The sequence below is a fragment of the Pristis pectinata genome, chromosome 2 (assembly GCF_009764475.1).
Source record: "Pristis pectinata isolate sPriPec2 chromosome 2, sPriPec2.1.pri, whole genome shotgun sequence".
Lineage (NCBI taxonomy): Eukaryota > Metazoa > Chordata > Chondrichthyes > Rhinopristiformes > Pristidae > Pristis > Pristis pectinata.
This window is the reverse complement of record NC_067406.1, coordinates 102,041,922-102,060,310: the sequence shown is the minus strand read 5'-3', so window position 1 is coordinate 102,060,310 and position 18,389 is coordinate 102,041,922. Positions and strand designations below refer to the sequence as shown.

The following is an 18,389-nucleotide window of genomic DNA, read 5'->3' as shown; positions in this document are numbered from 1 at the left end:
TACATAGATGCCACAGCCAAGAAAGCTCACCAATGCCTCTACTTCCTCAGGAGGTTAAAGAAATTTTGTTTGTCCCCTTTGACTCTCACCGACTTTTACCGAAGCACCATAGAAAGCATCCTATCTGGATGTATCACAGCTTGGTATGGCAACTGCTCTGCCCAGGACCGCAAAAAACTGCAGAGAGTTGTTGACACAGCCCAGCACATTATGTACACCAGCCTCCCCTCCTTAGACTCTGTCTTTACCTCTCGTTGTCTTGGTGAAGCAGCCAGCATAATCAAAGACCCCACCCACCCGGGACATTCTCCCTTCTCTCCTCTTCCATCGGGTAGAAGATACAGGAGCCTGAAGGCATGTAGCACCAGACTTAAGGACAGCTTCTACCCCACTGTGATAAGACTATTGAATGGTTCCCTTATACAGTGAGATGGACTAGGACCTCACGATCTACCTTGTTGTGACCTTGCACCTTATTGCACTGCACTTTCTCTGTAGCTGTGACACTTTACTCTGTACTGTTATTGTTTTTACCTGTACTACATCAATGCACTCTGTACTGACTCAATGTAACTGCACTGTGTAATGAATTGACCTGTACAATCAGTTTGTAAGACAAGCTTTTCACTGTACCTTGGTACAAGTGACAATAATAAACCAATACCAATACAGCCCATTATCTGTGCAAGTTAATCTGGCCCAAATTTTTGTGACATCAGCTGCTCTTTTCTTCTGTAGAGGGTAGATGTCAACATAGATTAACTGAGCCTGTTTCTATGCCACAACTTCCATGCAGTTCTGTGTCCCTTGGTAAAACACTAAGTTTTTGGTTTGTGATAGTGATTTTGTTTTGCTTTGAAGGACACTTACAAATCTGCTTAGTGGACATACAGCATTGCCAACTGGGAATTAACTTTCAGCAGTGTCCTTTTTCGTTAATGGTAGGCATTCTGGCAATTCTACTATGGTTGCAGGAAACACACTGAGGTATACAATAGGGAGAACAGAAACAAAAACAAAGAGATCTCTCCGAAATTATTAATCCATATGATCCAGTTCATCAGGCTGGACCATCTTATTGGTTTTTACAGATATTTACCACCTCCTGAAGTAAGACCTGAAACTACCTGCTGGAGCCTTCAAGTTACCTTTACATTGTTTATTGCTGGCTCATTCCAGACTCCAAACATCACTCCAGCCTGTCTCTAAAAGTTCCTTGCATCATGGAAGCAACTGATGCACAGAGTGATTATGTCCACTACTGTTCCAGGATATCAATAAAAGCAGCAGGAAAATCTCTGAGATTTATACACATGTCAGGCTTTCTCTCTGTACAGCATGTGGCTGCATTACTATCATAATTTCAAAGTCATTCAGAAGATTTCTGTGTCTACATGAATTACGAAGCTTCTAGCCATGAATGGTTCATATGTATGTGACCCATTCTACAGGTCTGTGATCCCTATTGATGACGATTTCATTCTCCCCTTCCCTAATCTTTAATCCTTCACATTGTCACTGGCTGATGGCTTGGCTAAAAGAGCTAGCTTCTCTGTATTTCATTCATGCTCCTCTAAAGTATCCACCATCACTGATAAAATTACAGTAGAATCTGATCCATACCTCTATGTGATCACATTGGATCATTGGACTGGTGAAGCAAAGGTTACACTGTCTCATATGTGCTCCTTGAAAGCCTATGGGGAGCATTCTATTCATGGTGATTTATGTATGTTGCATAACTCTGGAATGTAATGGAGACAAAATCCAGAGCTGAAGTGGATTTTGAGAATAATGATGAAGGCATTGAGGATGACAAGGAAGCCACAGAATATCCATGCCTTAACTGCAGCTGAAGATTTCCTCTGGTATATTTTTGAAGGGTGTTTCATCTACACTGGGATTTGCAATTTTCCATGGCTGTCCTTGCTCTAAAGAACTGCATGAACTCCAATGGTTAGTGTTAGAAGGATATCAGATAATATTGGAACTATGAGGAAGCTGTGAAACATTGTCTTGTCCAAATTTTATTAACAGATCATAAAATAAATAACTTTTTTTATCTGCCTTGCATGCTTTATTCTGAAGGCTGGGACTTAAAAGGGTTCGGGACCAGACAGTAGATATTGGCAGCTGCCAGAGCAGTCTGGTGTCACAAGTTTGCCGGCTCCTCAGTTTAAGAAAGTGACAGAGGAGCAGACTGTTAGTATTGTGATCATCAGAATCACTTTGATGGGCACAGCGCTCTCATTGATCAAAGGGAAGGCAGGTGAGTTATTCATGACAGTGGAGAGTGAAGTCTGAAGCCTGTATATTGCCAGTACGAACATCTTTTGAGATGTGCTTCTACTGGTGTCAGAATCCAGTCATTGCTTAGCTGCATTTTACAATGAAGTGTCTTTCTATTCTATGTAATGTGCCAGTGTAATGTGACAGAAGATCATATAAGCGCACCATCCAACATATTGCAGAAACCCACTGGCTTGCAGTCAACGAATTGACTATGAGTAATGAACAGCAATAATTATTCTCAAGGCTGGATCATTTGAGTCTTCATCTTTGTCCTCAGCAGCTGAACTAAGACATGAGCTTGTTCCCTGGCAAGACTTCTGCCTTCCTGTGTTTGGTGAAGTGTCAAGGACAGACCTCTAAAACTCCGCACATTCATCATATGCCAGAAATTCTGAACTATTAAAAGCAAATGATAGTGTATCCTTGGAGGATTTTCATCAGATTTTAGTTCATCCTGGCCCAAAATTTCTGCTTGACCAGGGATGGATGGAGATGGCAAAGGTTAGTGTGGTGGCATAGATATGCAGCAGCAAACCAGTGGCAGTGCAGTGCACCACTATGTTCTTGAGTGGACTGCGTGGGGGAAAAGAATCAATAAAAGGATAAATGTAAGATGGACAAACACCTTGCTGTCCGTGTCGTCAAACCCCACTATCTGCAGTACTGTTTGCTCCTTCTGACTGGTTATCAAAGGCAGCCTCCTCAATTAGCATGAGTACTTGCATTACTGCTGACTTTCCATTTAGTCTTGACACCTACCCACTGTTGTGTGCCTGTTTGCCATGTAAGAAGGGTGGGAGTTGAAGGGTGAGAGGGCTTGATAGTGTTCTGTTTAAAGGAAGGAACAACAAGCAGCACCAATTCCCAAATGTGCAGGTGGAAGAACCAAGCTCGCTGAAGTGTCCTGTTTTGCTTCAAAGAGAAGTATGGGAAGGAGCGGGAGAAAAATTGGCAATGCAGGGCTGTGCAGGGACTAAGATGACATGAAAGGTTTATCTTTCAGAGGTGATTACATCTTTGCTGCCCAGAGATCAATGCTTGTAGGACTGATGCCGTCAGCAACTTTTCTTTACTCCTGCTGCACTAGCATAGCGGGCATGGTAGCGTAGCGGTTAGCATAACGCTATTATGGCGCCAGCGACCCGGGTTCAATTCCAGCCACCATCTGTAAGGAGTTTGTATGTTCTCCCTGTGTCTGTGTGGGTTTCCTCCAGGGTCTCTGGTTTCCTCTGAGTACGTACGGGTTAGGAAGTTGTGGGCATGCTATGTTGGCACCGGAAGTGTGGCGACACTTACGGGCTGCCCCCAGAACACTCTACGCAAAAGATGCATTTCACTGTGTGTTTCGATGTACATGTGACTAATAAAGAGCTTGTCTTGTCTTGCTTGTCTTGTCTATTTCCCTGGCATCCATCACATAGAAAGGTGCCTTTTTTTCTGCTGTTTAACTGCTCCTCAAATATCAGCAATTACAAAAGAGTGGGCTCTGCAAAGTTTGATATACAAACTTCTGTAAGATCATTGCAAGTTACACATAGTCTATTGAAAAGCAACGAAATGCAAATGCTGGAAACCATAAATAAACGTAAGAAATTCTGAGGTCACTCAACAGATCAGGCAGCATCTGTGGAGGGAGAAAGAGTTAATGCTTCAGGTGAATGACTTTTCACCAGAGCCTGCTGATTTCTTTCTTGTACCTCACATATCCCTTCCACTACCAATGACTTCTTTCCCCCTTCCACCATGCACTCTCTCACTACCATTCCACCAAGTCCCAATCTTCAGCCTTCTACCTCCTGATTCCAAGGTCTGCCTCCAAATATCCTGGCCAGCCTGTTATCTGGGTCCAGGAAGGATAAATAAGAAGAACACTGTATTGATTAAATCAGACAGGACCTCATGTTCATGACCATTTTGTTCCCTGTACACTTTCTCCCTCCCTCTGAATATCTCTCCCTCCTGATAAATATCTTGCATTATTTCTGAAGTTAAGCTTGGCATTCACCATTTTAGTTTCATGTTATGAACACTATAGAATTGATGCACTTCCTCTTTAAATGATGTTGATGCTCTTTAAACAGTGGCAGACTTGCAGGATTTCTTGTTCACCCAGAGGGTGAAGTATCTTTGAAGAGCCTAGATGCTGTTGCCAGCAACTGATGAAAATTATGAACTGATAATAAAAACTGATGAAAAGTAAAGCCACAGAAGAGGATTGGAGCTGCTCGTCTCTCACTGAAGCTGTCAAGTGGAAGTACCTGCTAGATCCACATGAAATTTAAACATCACCCTCCCCACATCATACATCCTCCAGAAGTTTAGATTGGAAACTCCCCCTGGGTGCTGATGGTCAGGACAGTACCTCATTGCTTCACTCGTTCACCTCACTGATTTCTGTTTTATATAATGACTTGGTAAGTAGCAACCAACATGTATTATCAATATTTTATCAAAATTCCACTTTGGTCTCTGTCTAGGTGTGTAAACTGGAAGCCATTGTTAGTGTATAATGAATCACAAATGCATTCATTTCAGTGTGGCATTGCAACTAATTACTCAATTAGTAAGGAACTTCCTTTGAGGTTATAACTGATGTTACCAGACCTTTTAATACGTGATTATTATTGGTGTTTGTAACAGAAGGACAGATATAAGGCACTCTGAAAAGATGCCTGTTTAAAGACTTCGGGACAGATAAGCTTTCCCTTTTTTTTATATAAGGTTTTTAATTATAAGGTTTTGTTTTATAAGGTTCTCTTTTATAAGTTTTTTATATAAGTTCTCATTGGGAATAGTGGGGCCTGGACTGCGCAGGCGCGTGATGTCAGCAGGTAAAGCGCGGGCAGTTTAAAAAGCAAACCACCATATCCAGCGGGCAGTGTCGGAGTGGGCAGTGGAGTGAGAGGGAGCAGAGTGAGTTGGGCTTTGGCTCAAGGGACTTCCCATAAAGGGGAGAGGAAAGGTAGGTGACTTGAGTAAAGGAAGGAATATGAGTGCAGTTTCCTGTACTCGGTGTCAGATGTGGGAGATCCCAGAGTCTCCCTGCCTCCAGAAAGGCTACATCTGCACCCGGTGTGTTGAGCTACAGCTCCTGAAGGACCGTGTTAGGGAACTGGAGATGCAGCTCGATGACCTTCATCTGGTCAGGGAGAATGAGGAGGTGATAGAAAGGAGTTATAGGCAGGTGGTCACACCGGGGCTACGGGAGTCAGGCAAGTGGGTCACAGTCAGGAGGGGGAAGGGGAAGAGTCAGGTACTAGAGGGTACCCCTGTGGCTGTACCCCTTAACAATAAGTACTCCTGCTTGAGTACTGTTGGGGGAGAGAGCCTACCTGGGTGAAGCAACAGTGGCAGTGCCTCTGGCACAGAGTCCAGCCCTATGGCTCGGAAGGGTAGGGAAGGAGAGAGGAGGGCAGTAGTGATAGGGGACTACATAGTTAGGTGGGCAGACAGGCAATTTTGTGGATGCAGGAAGGAAACTCGGATGGTAGTTTGCCTCCCAGGTGCCAGGGTCCGGGATGTTTCAGATCGCGTCCAAGATATCCTGCAGGGGGAGGGAGAACAGCCAGAGGTCGTGGTACATATTGGTACCAACGACAGAGGTAAGAAGAGAGATGAGGTCCTGAAAAAAGACTATAGGGAGTTAGGAAGAAAGTTGAGAAGCAGGACCTCAGTAATTTCAGGATTACTGCCTGTGCCACGTGACAGTGAGTATAGGAGTAGAATGAGGTGGAGGTTAAATGCGTGGCTGAGGGATTGGAGTAAGGGGCAGGGATTCAGATTTCTGGATCACTAGGGCCTCTTTTGGGGCAGGTATGACCTGTACAAAGAGGACGGGTTGCACTTGAATCCCAGGGGGACCAATATCCTGGCGGGGAGGTTTGCTAAGGCTACTGGGGAGAGTTTAAACTAGAACTGTTGGGGAATGGGATCCAAACTGGAGAGACTGGGGAAGAGGTGTTTGGCTCTCAAATAAAGAAAGCTTGTAGTAGGTACATGAGGGAGGATAGGCAGGTGACAGAGGAGGGACGTGCTCAGACCGACGGTTTGAGATGTGTCTATTTTAGCACAAGGAGTATTGTGAACAAGGCGGATGAGCTTAGAGCTTGGATAAATACTTGGAGGTACGATGTGGTGGCCATTACAGAGACTTGGATGGCTCATGGACTGGAATGGTTACTTCAAGTGCCAGGTTTTAGATGTTTCAGAAAGGACAGGGAGGGAGGCAAAAGAGGTGGGGGAGTGGCACTGTTGATCAGAGATAGTGTCACGGCTGCAGAAAAGGTGGATGTCATGGAGGGACTGTCTACAGAGTTTCTGTGGATGGAGGTTAGGAACAGGAAGGGGTCAATAACTTTACTGGGTGTTTATTATAGGCTGTCCGATAGTAACAGGAATATCGAGGAGCAGATAGGGAAGCAGATCCTAGAAAGATGTGATAATAACAGAGTTGTTGTGATGGGAGATTTAATTTCCCAAACATTTATTGGCATCTCCATACAGTGAGGGGTGTAGATGGGGTGGAGTTTGTTGAGTGTGTTCAGGAAGGATTCTTGACACAATATGTAGATAAGCCTATAAGAGGAGAGGCTGTGCTTGATTTGGTATTGGGAAATGAACCTGGTCAGGTGTCAGATCTCTCAGTGGGAGAGCATTTTGGAGATAGTGATCATAATTCTATATCCTTTATGATAGCATTAGAGAGAGATAGGAGCAGATGGACTAGAAAGGTGTTTACTTGGAGTAAAGGGAATTATGAGGCTCTCAGGCAGGAAATTGGAAGCTTAAATTGGGAACAGATGTTCTCAGGGAAAAGTACGGAAGAAATGTGCAAATATTCAAGGGATATTTGGATGGAGTTCTGCATAGGCATGTTCCAATGAGACAGGGGAGTCACAATAGGATACAGGAACCGTGGTGTACAAAGGCTATAATAAATCTAGTCAAAAAGAAAAGAAAAGCTTACAAAAGGTAGAGAGCGATAGGTAATGTTAGAGATCTGGAAGAGTATAAGGCTACCAGGAAGGACCTTAAGAAGGAAATTAGGAGAGCCAGAAGGGACCATGAGAAGGCCTTGGTGGGAAGGATTGAGGAAAACCCCAAGGCATTCTACAAGTATGTGAAGAGCAAGAGGATAAGATGTGAAAGAATAGGGCCTATCAAGTGCAGCAGTGGGAAAGTGTGTATGGATCCGGAAGAAATAGCGGAGGTACTTAATGAATACTTTACAGCAGTATTCACTATGGAAAAAGATCTGGGTGATTGTAGTGAGGACTTTCAGCAGGCTGAAAAGCTTGAGCATGTGGATATTAGGAAAGAGGAAGTGCTAGAACTTTTGGAAAGCATCAGGTTGGATAAGTCGCTGGGACGGGATGAGATGTACCCCAAGCTGCTGTGGGAGGCGAGGGAGGAGATTGCGGAGCCTCTGACAATGATCTTTGCATCATCGATGGAGATGGGAGAGGTCCCAGAAGATTGAAGGGTTGCAGATGTTGTTCCCTTATTCAAGAAAGGGAATAGAGATAGCCCAGGAAATTATAGACCAGTGAGTCTTACCTCAGTGGTTGGTAAACTGATGGAAAAGATCCTGAGAGGCAGGATTTATGAACCTTTGGCGAGGTATAATATGATTAGGAATAGTCAGCATGGCTCTGTCAAGGGCAGGTGCTGCCTTATGAGCCTGATTGAATTTTTTGAGGATGTGACTAAACACATCAATGAAGGGAGAGCAGTAGATGTAATGTATATGGATTTCAGCAAGGCATTTGATAAGGTACCCCATGTAAGACTTATTGAGAAAGTAAGGAGGCACGGGATCCAAGGGGACATTGCAGTGTGGATCCAGAACTGGCTGGCCCACAGAAGGCAAAGAGTGGTTGAAGGGTCATATTCTGCATGGAGGTCGGTGACCAGTGTTTTACCTCCGGGATCTGTTCTGGGACCCTTACTCTGCGATTTTTATAAACGACCTGGATGAAGAAGTGGAGGGATGGGTTAGTAAGTTTGCAGATGACACAAAGGTTGGATACATAGTGGATTGTATAGAGGGCTGTCAGAGGTTACAGAGGGACATAAGTAGAATGCAAAGTTGGGCTGAGAAGTGGCAGATGCAGTTCAACCCAGATAAGTGTGAAGTGGTTCATTTTGGTAGGTCAAATATGATGGCAGGACTCACAGGTAGGACTCTTGGCAGTGTGGAGGATCAGAGGGATCTTGGGGTCCATAGGATGCTCAAAATGGCTGCTCAGGTTGACTCTGTGGTTAAGAAGGCATATGGTGTATTGTCCTTCATCAATCGGGGAATCGAATTTAGGAGCAGAGAGGTATTGTTGCAACTATATAGGACCCTGGTCAGACCCCACTTGGAGTACTGTACTCAGTTCTGGTTGCCTCACTACAGGAAGGATGTGGAGGCCATAGAGAGGGTGCAGGAGAGATTTACAAGGATGCTGCCTGGATTGCAGGGCATGCCTTTTGAAAGCAGGTTGAGGGAACTCAGCCTTTTCTCCTTGGAGCGACAGAGGATGAGGGTGGGACCTGATAGAGGTTTATAAGATGATGAGAGGCATTGATCGGGTAGATAGACAAAGGCTTTTCCCCAGGGCTGAAATGATGGCCACAAGAGGACTCAAGTTTAAAGTGCAGGGGAGTAGGTATAGAGGAGATGTCAGGGGTAAGTTTTTTACTCAGGGAGTGGTGAGTGAGTGGAATGGGCTGCCGGTAACGGTGGTGGAAGCGGATACGATAGGGTCTTTTAAGGAACTTCTGGATAGGGTAAATGGAGCTGAGAAAAATAGAGGGCTATAGGTAAGCCTAGTAATTTCTGAGGTAGGGACATGCTCGGCATAGCTTTGCCGCCCGAAGGGCCTGAATTGTGCTGTAGGTTTTCTATGTTCTATATCCTTGTCCTTTAATAAAGGTTTCAAGTCTTGACAGAGACTGACAAGTAAATCTGCTACCTTTGGCTTGACAGAAGATTGGGTAAGACAGCGTGCTGGATGGATGTTCACTTCACCTTAACTGTTTTCAGTCTTTTCATCTATAAAAATCTTAGTTAGTGATCTATGGAAATGTGTTGCATTAAAGGCCACAATTCCCCTCACCCAACGCAGGTGGCTGATATCACAGACTCTGCACATTAGCTGAGAAAGGGCTTTCAATAATCAAAAGTGAGAAAAAATCTGGAATGATGAATGCACCTTTTTAAATATTAGGCTGAGTTTTATTTTATTATTTTTGTCATCTAGTTTCGAATTCACTTCAAGCACAAACAGTTTAACCGTAACAGTAATGATCTGATGGTATTTGGTTGTTTGAATGTTGAAAACTTCTCAAGGCCAAAATAGCCTTCTGATATGAAACAAAATATGGCTGTTTTGATGCAAATAATCGCAATTCTTGCCCTAATTGAAATATTGCACAGTACATGCTGGATTTTGAATGCATAACCTAAGTCCAGTGTGCAACCAAAAACCTATTTTATTTATAATAGTACACTGCTGACATTTTCTTGTTATAGTGTATAAACGCATTGGAGAAGATCTTCCCTTTGTGCGATGGTATAAAATAGTTAACAGTGATGTTGAAATGATTCCCATTATGGGTATGACAAGTTCCCAGCCCTCCATACAAGTGCCTGTAATCACCATGACACTGGTGCGTACAGTGCTCCATATTTTAATCAGGCTCCTGCAACAGAATAGGATTTTAATTTAATATGTGTGAGCAGGTAGTCCTAGTGCTTAAGGATTATGGCAATGGAATGGAGCAGTTAATTGAGCAATTAAGTGTTTTTCAAGACATTTCTTGTAGATGAGGTGGAGCAGGTATCTTCCCCCCCCTCCCCCCCCCCCACCAAGTCCCTCATTTCTCTTCTGTGGCTAATAGGCCACCATCTCTCTCCAAGTCCTAACCCCCAAGCTTGTGCTGTGGACCTTGCACTGGTCTCGGGTCTCACCCATCCACCATTGAGCCTTAATCTTATCTCCCTCCTGAATACTGGTGTTTGACACTTCTCTCACCACCAACAACCACTGATCTTTCCCTCTCCATTGAAAGGCTCTGGAAAGTGCTACAGTATTTCTGTGACCCCAGGATTTCCAAGGTCGTCCACATGACTTGTTAACCTATTCCCTTGTAAATATTAGGTTCAGCAAGTGAGCACCTGCTTTAAGTGTCTCTTAATTTATATTTCCTTTTAACTTCAATGTTATGTTGGACAATTAGAAAATGCCAGCATTCAACTTTCCTGGTGAATTTACTTTAATCGATGGGATTTGGAAGGCTTCCTCGCCACCCCTCATTTGCTCTGCATTGTGTATAGGAAATCTAATGGACCCAAGCAAAGAAACAGGAAAGTTTGCTACATTGTGTGCATTATACAGCTGCTTAGTCAGGCATAACTCATCAGTAAGTCTTCTCAGAATTGGGTCAAAGACTGTGGAACCAAGACTTGCTCCAGAAATCTAGGTACAAAATCCAGGCTGGCAATTAGGCAAAGTACCCAGAAGTGCTACATTGTTGAAGGCACCCTCTTTTAGAGATTTCATACTGAGGTCCCTTCATACTCCCAGATGGACACAAAAGATTACATAGCATTATTCCAAAGAAAAGAGTTCTCTCCAGTCTTCTGCCCAATAATTCCTTGAGAGAAAGAACAATCAGAGGTAGAGTTTAGGGATGGATGATAATTTATGGCAAAATGTTGGTGAAGATTATCAATTCAGGTGAGAGCTTGAACTGGCTTTGATACAGTCATCAACATATTAGCAACAGTGCCAAGTAGGAGTGAAACAAAGAACACCCCACAGTATTCTTACAGTACAAAATCCTGTTCTTTTTACATTGCTGTGCACAAAAATGCAGCCTTTTTTCTACATTTTAAAAGTAACTAGGCTTCAAAATACATCCACAACAATCTCTTTACATACTACTTTTTAACATGGCAAAACATCCCAATGTTCTTCACCACCAATAATGCCAATCTAACTAATCTCATCTACCTGCACATAGTCTGTATCCCTTTATATCATGTATTTTCATGTGTCTGTCTAAACGTCCCTTAAATGTTGCTGTCATATCTGCTTCTACCACCATTCCCAGCAGCATGCTCCTGGCACCTACAACTCTGTGGGGTGGGCAGGTGGGTGGGGGAGTGGGGAAGAAAACTTGCCTTGCACATCTCCTTTAAACGTTCCCCCTCTCACCTTAAGTATTGGTTTATTATTGTCACTTGTACCGAGGCACAGTGAAAAATTTGTCTTGCATATCAATTGTACAGGTCAATTCATTACACAGTGCTGTTACATTGAGTCAGTACAGAGTGCATTGATGTAGTACAGGTAAAAACAATAACAGTACAGAGTAAAGTGTCACAGCTACAGAGAAAGTGCAGTGTAATAAGGTGCAAAGTCACAACAAGGTAGATCGTGAGGTCATAGTCCATCTCATCGTATAAGGGAACTGTTCAATAGTCTTATCACAGTGGGGTAGAAGCTGTCCTTAAGCTTGGTGGTATGTGCCCTCAGGCTTCTGTATCTTCTACCTGATGGAAGAGGAGAGAAGAGAGCATGACCCGGGTGGGTGGGGCTTTTGATTATGCTGGCTGCTTCACCAAGACAGCGAGAAGTAAAGACAGAGTCCAAGGAGGGGAGGTTGGTGTCCGTGATGCGCCGGGCTGTGTACTCTAGTATCTAACAATTCCACCCTGGGAAAAAGACTCTAACTACCCTTTCTATGTCTCTTATAATTTTATATACTTGTATCAGGTTGGTTCTTAGCCTCCAGTGCTCCAGTGGAAACAATCCAAGTTTGTCCAACCTCTCCTTATAGCTAATACTTTCCAATCCCGGCAACATCCTGATGAACCCCTTCTGCACCGTCTCCAAAGCCTCTGCATCCTTCCTGTAATGCAGTGACCAGACTGTGCACAATAGGTTGGGCAGGTTTATGTTAGAATGGTTGTCCAGAGATAACAAAAGACACCGCTGATGACTTTGCCAGCAGATGAGCTGAGGCAGGTGTAGAGTTGGGTGATGTTAGAAGAGGTGGAAATTGATGGGATTTGTAATGATATGAATATGTAGTCTGAAGATTACCATTTGACTTTAAAATGCTTTGGGGTGTCCAGAGGTTATGCGACAAATATACAGGTCTTTCTTTTCTTTCCTTAGTGTCAATGGAGAGAAGTAACCTTGCTAAAAGCTTAGAGATTTCCTGGTAGAAAAATAAAAGACAATTATTCTCCACAGTGTAATGGTCTTGAGGATTTTAGAGCCCCTGTGTGTCACATTCATTTCCAACAGCTATGGCCTCCAACTACAGCAGTGACTATCAGAAGACTTCATACAGCATTTCAAATATTTGCTGTACTCAAACATCTTTCCTATGGCCAGCAATCTGCAAAGAAGCTAACCTGTTTGTTGTGGAGGGATGGCATTGATATCACCATTGGAACAAAATTGGAATATCAAGGGAATTGATTTAGATGGTTGGGATGGATTAGTGTTAGGGGCTGGGAGATCCATTGAAAATGTGTCTCATATCTTGCATTGTATGCAAAAATGCTATAAAAAGAACAACTGACACTATGTGGCAAACCTTCTTTGGAGCAAAGGACAGAAATATCCAATCAGGGTGAGGGAAGTCCACTCTTGCTACCTTCATAAAGGCTTGAAACTTCTGTATTCTCACTAGACCCAAGGAGCAAAACAATCAGTTTAACAACATGTTGAACTTCCAAATAATTTGTCATTGAGCAATTGCTGCTTTTCTTTGTCTTAACAAAAGTCTTTCTCTTTTAAGGGAGAATATTATCCCTCTGATTGCCATGTGTTGACTGACAAGTAGCTATTCAGATTGCAAGTCTATCATCCTATGTAATTTTTCATGTGTGGGAGTTCAGGTAAATTAGAGGAAAGGCTTACATTTGTTGAATTTGGCTTGGTGTACCCTTCCCACCCACTCCCCTCCCCTTTCATATATTACATCTGTAATTATTGCAGGATACACAAAATCAGTCCTGCTATGTCACCATTTATAGCATTCAGCTTTTGCGAGGGATATACTGATAGAAATAGCTGCTGCTACTGAGCTGTGACTTCATTCAGAGGCACAAATAACAATACACTCTCAAACCTGCTCTGCTGACTTTGGAGCAGCCACAATCTCCCCTGTCTCCTTCCTCAGCACAGCCAATTCAACAAGCACAATTAGTTATTGTAAATATTTGGACTGTCACTGCACCTAATAGGTGCCAATAGCACCCACATGGATCAGCATTTTACCTCTAACTGGGGAAGCACAGCTAAGTAAATTAGCACTCAGCAGAGGCCACAGACTACATGTAATCATGGCCATTAATGAATTGCCTTATTAGTGTCAATAATTTGAGAAGTGGAAGAATTAGCTCCAAAGCAAATTAAATCGAGATTTTTTTTTGATTAGCAGTTTAATTTCATATTCATTCTATATCCCTAAGCATTCATGTGTTTAAAAAAAAATCTCCTTCAAAACTATACCCTTGATCTAATAATGTAAAGGTCATCCCTGTGTCAGGACTTCCCACAGAGCTGCTCCTGCTCCAGAGCTTTGGTAGAAATGCATAAAAGACTCCATTTAAAGATATACCTGAGATTTCAACTATAATTCTATTGAAATTATGGCAAGGGAGAGGGAGTACATCAGAGGAAATTCCCAGAGCACTTCAACGTGAAATCTGGGTGGTTCTAGTAGGAAATATTATAAGGAGTGGCAATTATCAATTATTTGTACAAAACTAATTATAATCTGTTGACTCAGTCTCTGATAAGGCACCTGACATGCTATTTTGAAGGTTAGAAAATTAGATTAAGGTTCATGTTGAAGTTCAATAGGTTCTTTTTGCCATTTAGTTTCTCATTTTACTTTCTTCTCACATTCTTGCATTATATAGAATTTTATTGAAAATTACAACAGTAAAACATTATTTATTTATCCTTTACATGAACAGTAGTCCTAATCTCACCTGTCTGCCCTATTCCCAATTTGCTTTATTTTGGTTTTTTTTGCAACTACCTAACAAGCCCACTTTTTAATGTTGACAAAGAAATGCAGGTTTTCTTGCAGTGTGAAACTAAATGAGTGATATTGTATTGATTGCTTGTTATGTGCCTTGCTGAATATTCAGTTCTACTGTAATTATGAAGCTGGATGTTGGGCAGAAAATGTGACTGGTGTCAGAAGAATTACCACCACTTTACACAGTTAATTAAGATTAATATCTACCCCAGGGGCACCTGCTTCCTCTGTGATGCAAGTGGTTGGAATTGATGCAGATAATCTGAGTAAAGTAGCAATGATGTTGTGAAAATGGTGATCAGATGATGTAGTAAACTGTTTCCCTGAAGGGAACAACAGGTATCTTGTCAGTTTGCAACTCCAGCTGTATTACCAAAAATGCAAATACAACAAATGAGATCCACCTCCTGGAACCAAGTTGGAACTCAGCACTACATGGCCAAGGAAACGTAAAACAAAACATTCTGTTTATTATTGGATACGGAAATATATATGCTGTTACACTTGAAAAGCTGTAAAAAGGCTGGAATTGCCCCAGGAGTCTGACTGAAGATTTTGTTTTAAAGCCTGATAAACTACTCTTTCCTCACTGGGATGGTGTCCTCGATGATATGGACACTTTCCTTTTAAAAGAAGCATCAGCAGTCCTTCCATCAATGCACTGGTAAATACTGACATTTCTGGGATTAATGGGAGCAATAGTGGAAGGCAGGGAATATGAAGGACTAGAAGGTTGCATCTCACTGCTATAGTTGACATGCAGTGGGTGACAAAGGGTATTGCTCTGATCAGTCAAAGGGAGTGGTTGAGATCAGGACAGAAATCTAGTGAACATCAAAAACTGCAGATGCTGGAAATCCCAAATAGAAAGAGAAAATGCTGGAAACACTCATTGCCTTATTGGATCATTTTCCCTCATTTTGCACACCTGAAGGTGGGTGGGATAGTGGGGGAAAGAATTCATGTCAAGTAATATTGCCCAGAATAGTGTCAAATACAAGGAAATATAAGACACAACATCTTTATTAACTAGATGCAGAAGTACATGCAAAGCAAACTCAGCTGGTTAATGCTGATATATGAACAGTCTCTCAATAATTCTCACCCTGATTTCCCATTATATATTGAGTTCTAGGTTGGTAGAAAACCTGGAGATTGGCTCCTTGTGTACTTTTTCATGTTTTCACTCTGTTCTTCCAAAGTCAGAGTTTGTGAGTGGGATTAGGTGGGAGTAGGATTATTTTGCTAGATCACCACACAGGCAATTCATCTTTAGTTATAAGAGTAGCTACAAGGAGAAATCAACATTTATTTAAAGATAACAGTTGTTGAAATATGTTATAAAGAGAAATCAACTTATATTTCAAATAAATTAAACTACATACTGGGAGGCAAGTACTTTAGAGACAATTCGGTATGTTGCATTCATATGGACACACCTAAGAATGTTAAGGAACAATGTAAGTAAACATACCATCTCATGTGACTTCACTAACCCTGCAACTATACTTATAGTGAAGCCATAGGTGCCTTATCTCTTCCACCTCAAATAAAAATCACTGTTTAATTTAAACAAAACATACAATTGCAATGAGTGTTATTCAGTCATGCTGGTTGCGGGCACTACTTTCCAGGCCTACGATCAGTGACTTGGAGACACAAGAGATTGCAGATGCTAGAACCTGGAACAGAAAAAGCTGCTGGAGGGATTCAGTGGGTTAGGCAGCATCTGTGGAGGGAAATGGACAGTCAACTTTTCACTCAAGTAACTTGTAGTTGATTCATAAGATCCTCAACTATTCTTTTAGTTGTTTCTTGCTGTGGAGATTGTTGGTATCTATAAATGGCATCTATAAATTTGCTGCGGCCACCACTGTTGTTGATAGAATCTCAGGTGGCGATGAAGAGGCATACTGGAGTGAGATAGATCAGCTGGTTGAGTGGTGTTACAACAACAACAACGTACTCAACATCAGCAAGACCAAGGAATTGATTGTGGACTTCAGGAAGGAAAAGTTGGGAGAACACAAACCAGTCCTCATTGAGGGGTCAACATCTCAGAGGATCTATCCTGGGCCCAACACATTGATACACTCAGGAAGAAGACACGCTAGCAGCTCTACTTCAGTAGGATTCGGTATGTCACTAAAGTCCATAATCAATTCCTTGGTCCTGCTGATGTTGAGTGTGATTCGGTATGTCACTAAACACTCTTACAAATTTCTATAGATGTACGATGAAGACCATTCTGACTGGTTGCATCACAGCCTGCATGGAGGCTCCAATGCATGGGATCACAAGGGGCTGTAGCATGTTGTAGACTCAGCCAGCTCCATCATGAGCACAACCCTCCCCACCATTGAGGACATCTTCAAGAGGCGGTGCTTCAAGAAGGCGACATCCATCACTAAGGACCCTCACCATTCGGTACCTGCCCTCTTCGCATTAATACCATTGGGGAGGAGGTACAGAGGTATTTTACAGACAGCCTCATTTGTTGCTTTCACAGGAAGACATGCAAGAACTTTCTGGAACAATGTAAATACACAAACCTATTGATGTGAACTCACAGACAATTGCAACAGGATTTCCTCAGTGAGGTCATAGTTCTCTTTACAATGCCAATTAGGTTTATATGTACATTAATTTAGGTAACTGGTTATTGGATTGTGCATGCTAGCAATAAAAACATCACTGTAAAATTTTTTGGACTGTTGTACTTACCAATCGTATTAAATGGCAGCTTTATTGTAGCTGTATCAAAGTCTAAATGTTACTGCATTTGAATAAGAGATTATCCAGAACTATTTTCTTTTAACTTGATGTCACAGCTTAATTACACAAAGACAAAATATTGTGGAATAAACTTTTTCTATATGCAAAGGGTTTATTAATGCTGACATATTAACCAAGTGGTCAATCCTGGTTCAATGATGGGTGCAGAAGAGCAATCTGGGAACAGCTCCTCCCAGATTTAAAAATGAAGTAATAACACAGTGAAACTGCAACTCAGGACAAAATGTGTGCTGAACGAAAATAGCAGTGTACAACAGACATCACTGAGGGGATCAGATCAAAGCTCAACAGTCCTGCTACATCTTGTTGAGAATGGTATTGGACAACTAAGCAGTTAGCAGCAAGGGGAGGCTCCAAGAACATCCTCATCTTCAGTAAAGGTGGGATACAACAAGTGAGTACCAAAGGCAAAGCTGAAGTGTTCATAACAATGTTATGTCATGTTCCAAATCCCTGGCACCCAGTGTCCACCCAGTTTAATTCCATGAGCTGTCATAAAATGGCTTAGGCACTGGATATAATAAAGGGAATGGGACCAGACAACATTCCAGCTGTGCTCCAGAATGAGCTGCATCTCTAGCTGAGCTGTTCCACTACAGTTACAAACACTGCATCTATCTGAAAATTATCCAAGAATGTCCTGCTCACAGAAATGCAGGTCAAATCCAATCCTGCCAATTACTGGCCAATCAGTCTCTCTCACTCATCAGGAAAGTGACTGAGGGTGTCATTGACAGTGATTTCAAGCAGCACTTACTCTCCAATAACTCGGTAACCGATGCGTGGTTTGGGTTTGCCACAGCCATTCATCTCCAGAACCCATCACGCCCTTGGTCTAAACAATATTTCAAGAGCTGAAATTCAGAGGTGAAGTGAGAGTGACTCCATCAAGGAGCTCTGGTAAAACTAAAGTCAATGGGCATCAAAGGGAAAAATCTCCAATGGTTGGAGGAAGATGACTGTAGTTATTGGAAGTCAATTTTCCAAGCCCTAAAACATCACTGCAGAATTTCCTCAGGGTGGGTTCCTAGGCTCAACCATCTTCAGCAGCTTCATCAATAACAATCCTTCCATTATAAAGTCAGAAGTGTGTATGTTTCTGATGATTGCACAGTTCAATTCCATTCACAACTCCTCAGCAATTGAAACACTTCATGCTTACATGGAGAAAGACTTCTGCAATATTCATGTATGGGCTGATAATTGGCAAGTAAAATTCATGCCACAAAAAGGCCAGGTAATGA

The 18,389-nt window shown here is 42.3% G+C and overlaps 1 protein-coding gene across 1 annotated transcript in view; it reads right to left on the bottom strand.

The window, feature by feature from the left end:
* Nucleotides 1-17,968, bottom strand: part of LOC127584160 (annexin A10-like) — a 77,100-nt gene extending 59,132 nt beyond the window's left edge. Inside the window, exon 1 of the mRNA XM_052040744.1 lies at nt 17,903-17,968. Within this exon, the coding sequence (XP_051896704.1) occupies nt 17,903-17,968 (66 nt within the window). The remainder of the gene's footprint in view (nt 1-17,902) is intronic.
* Nucleotides 17,969-18,389: the final 421 nt, after the last annotated feature.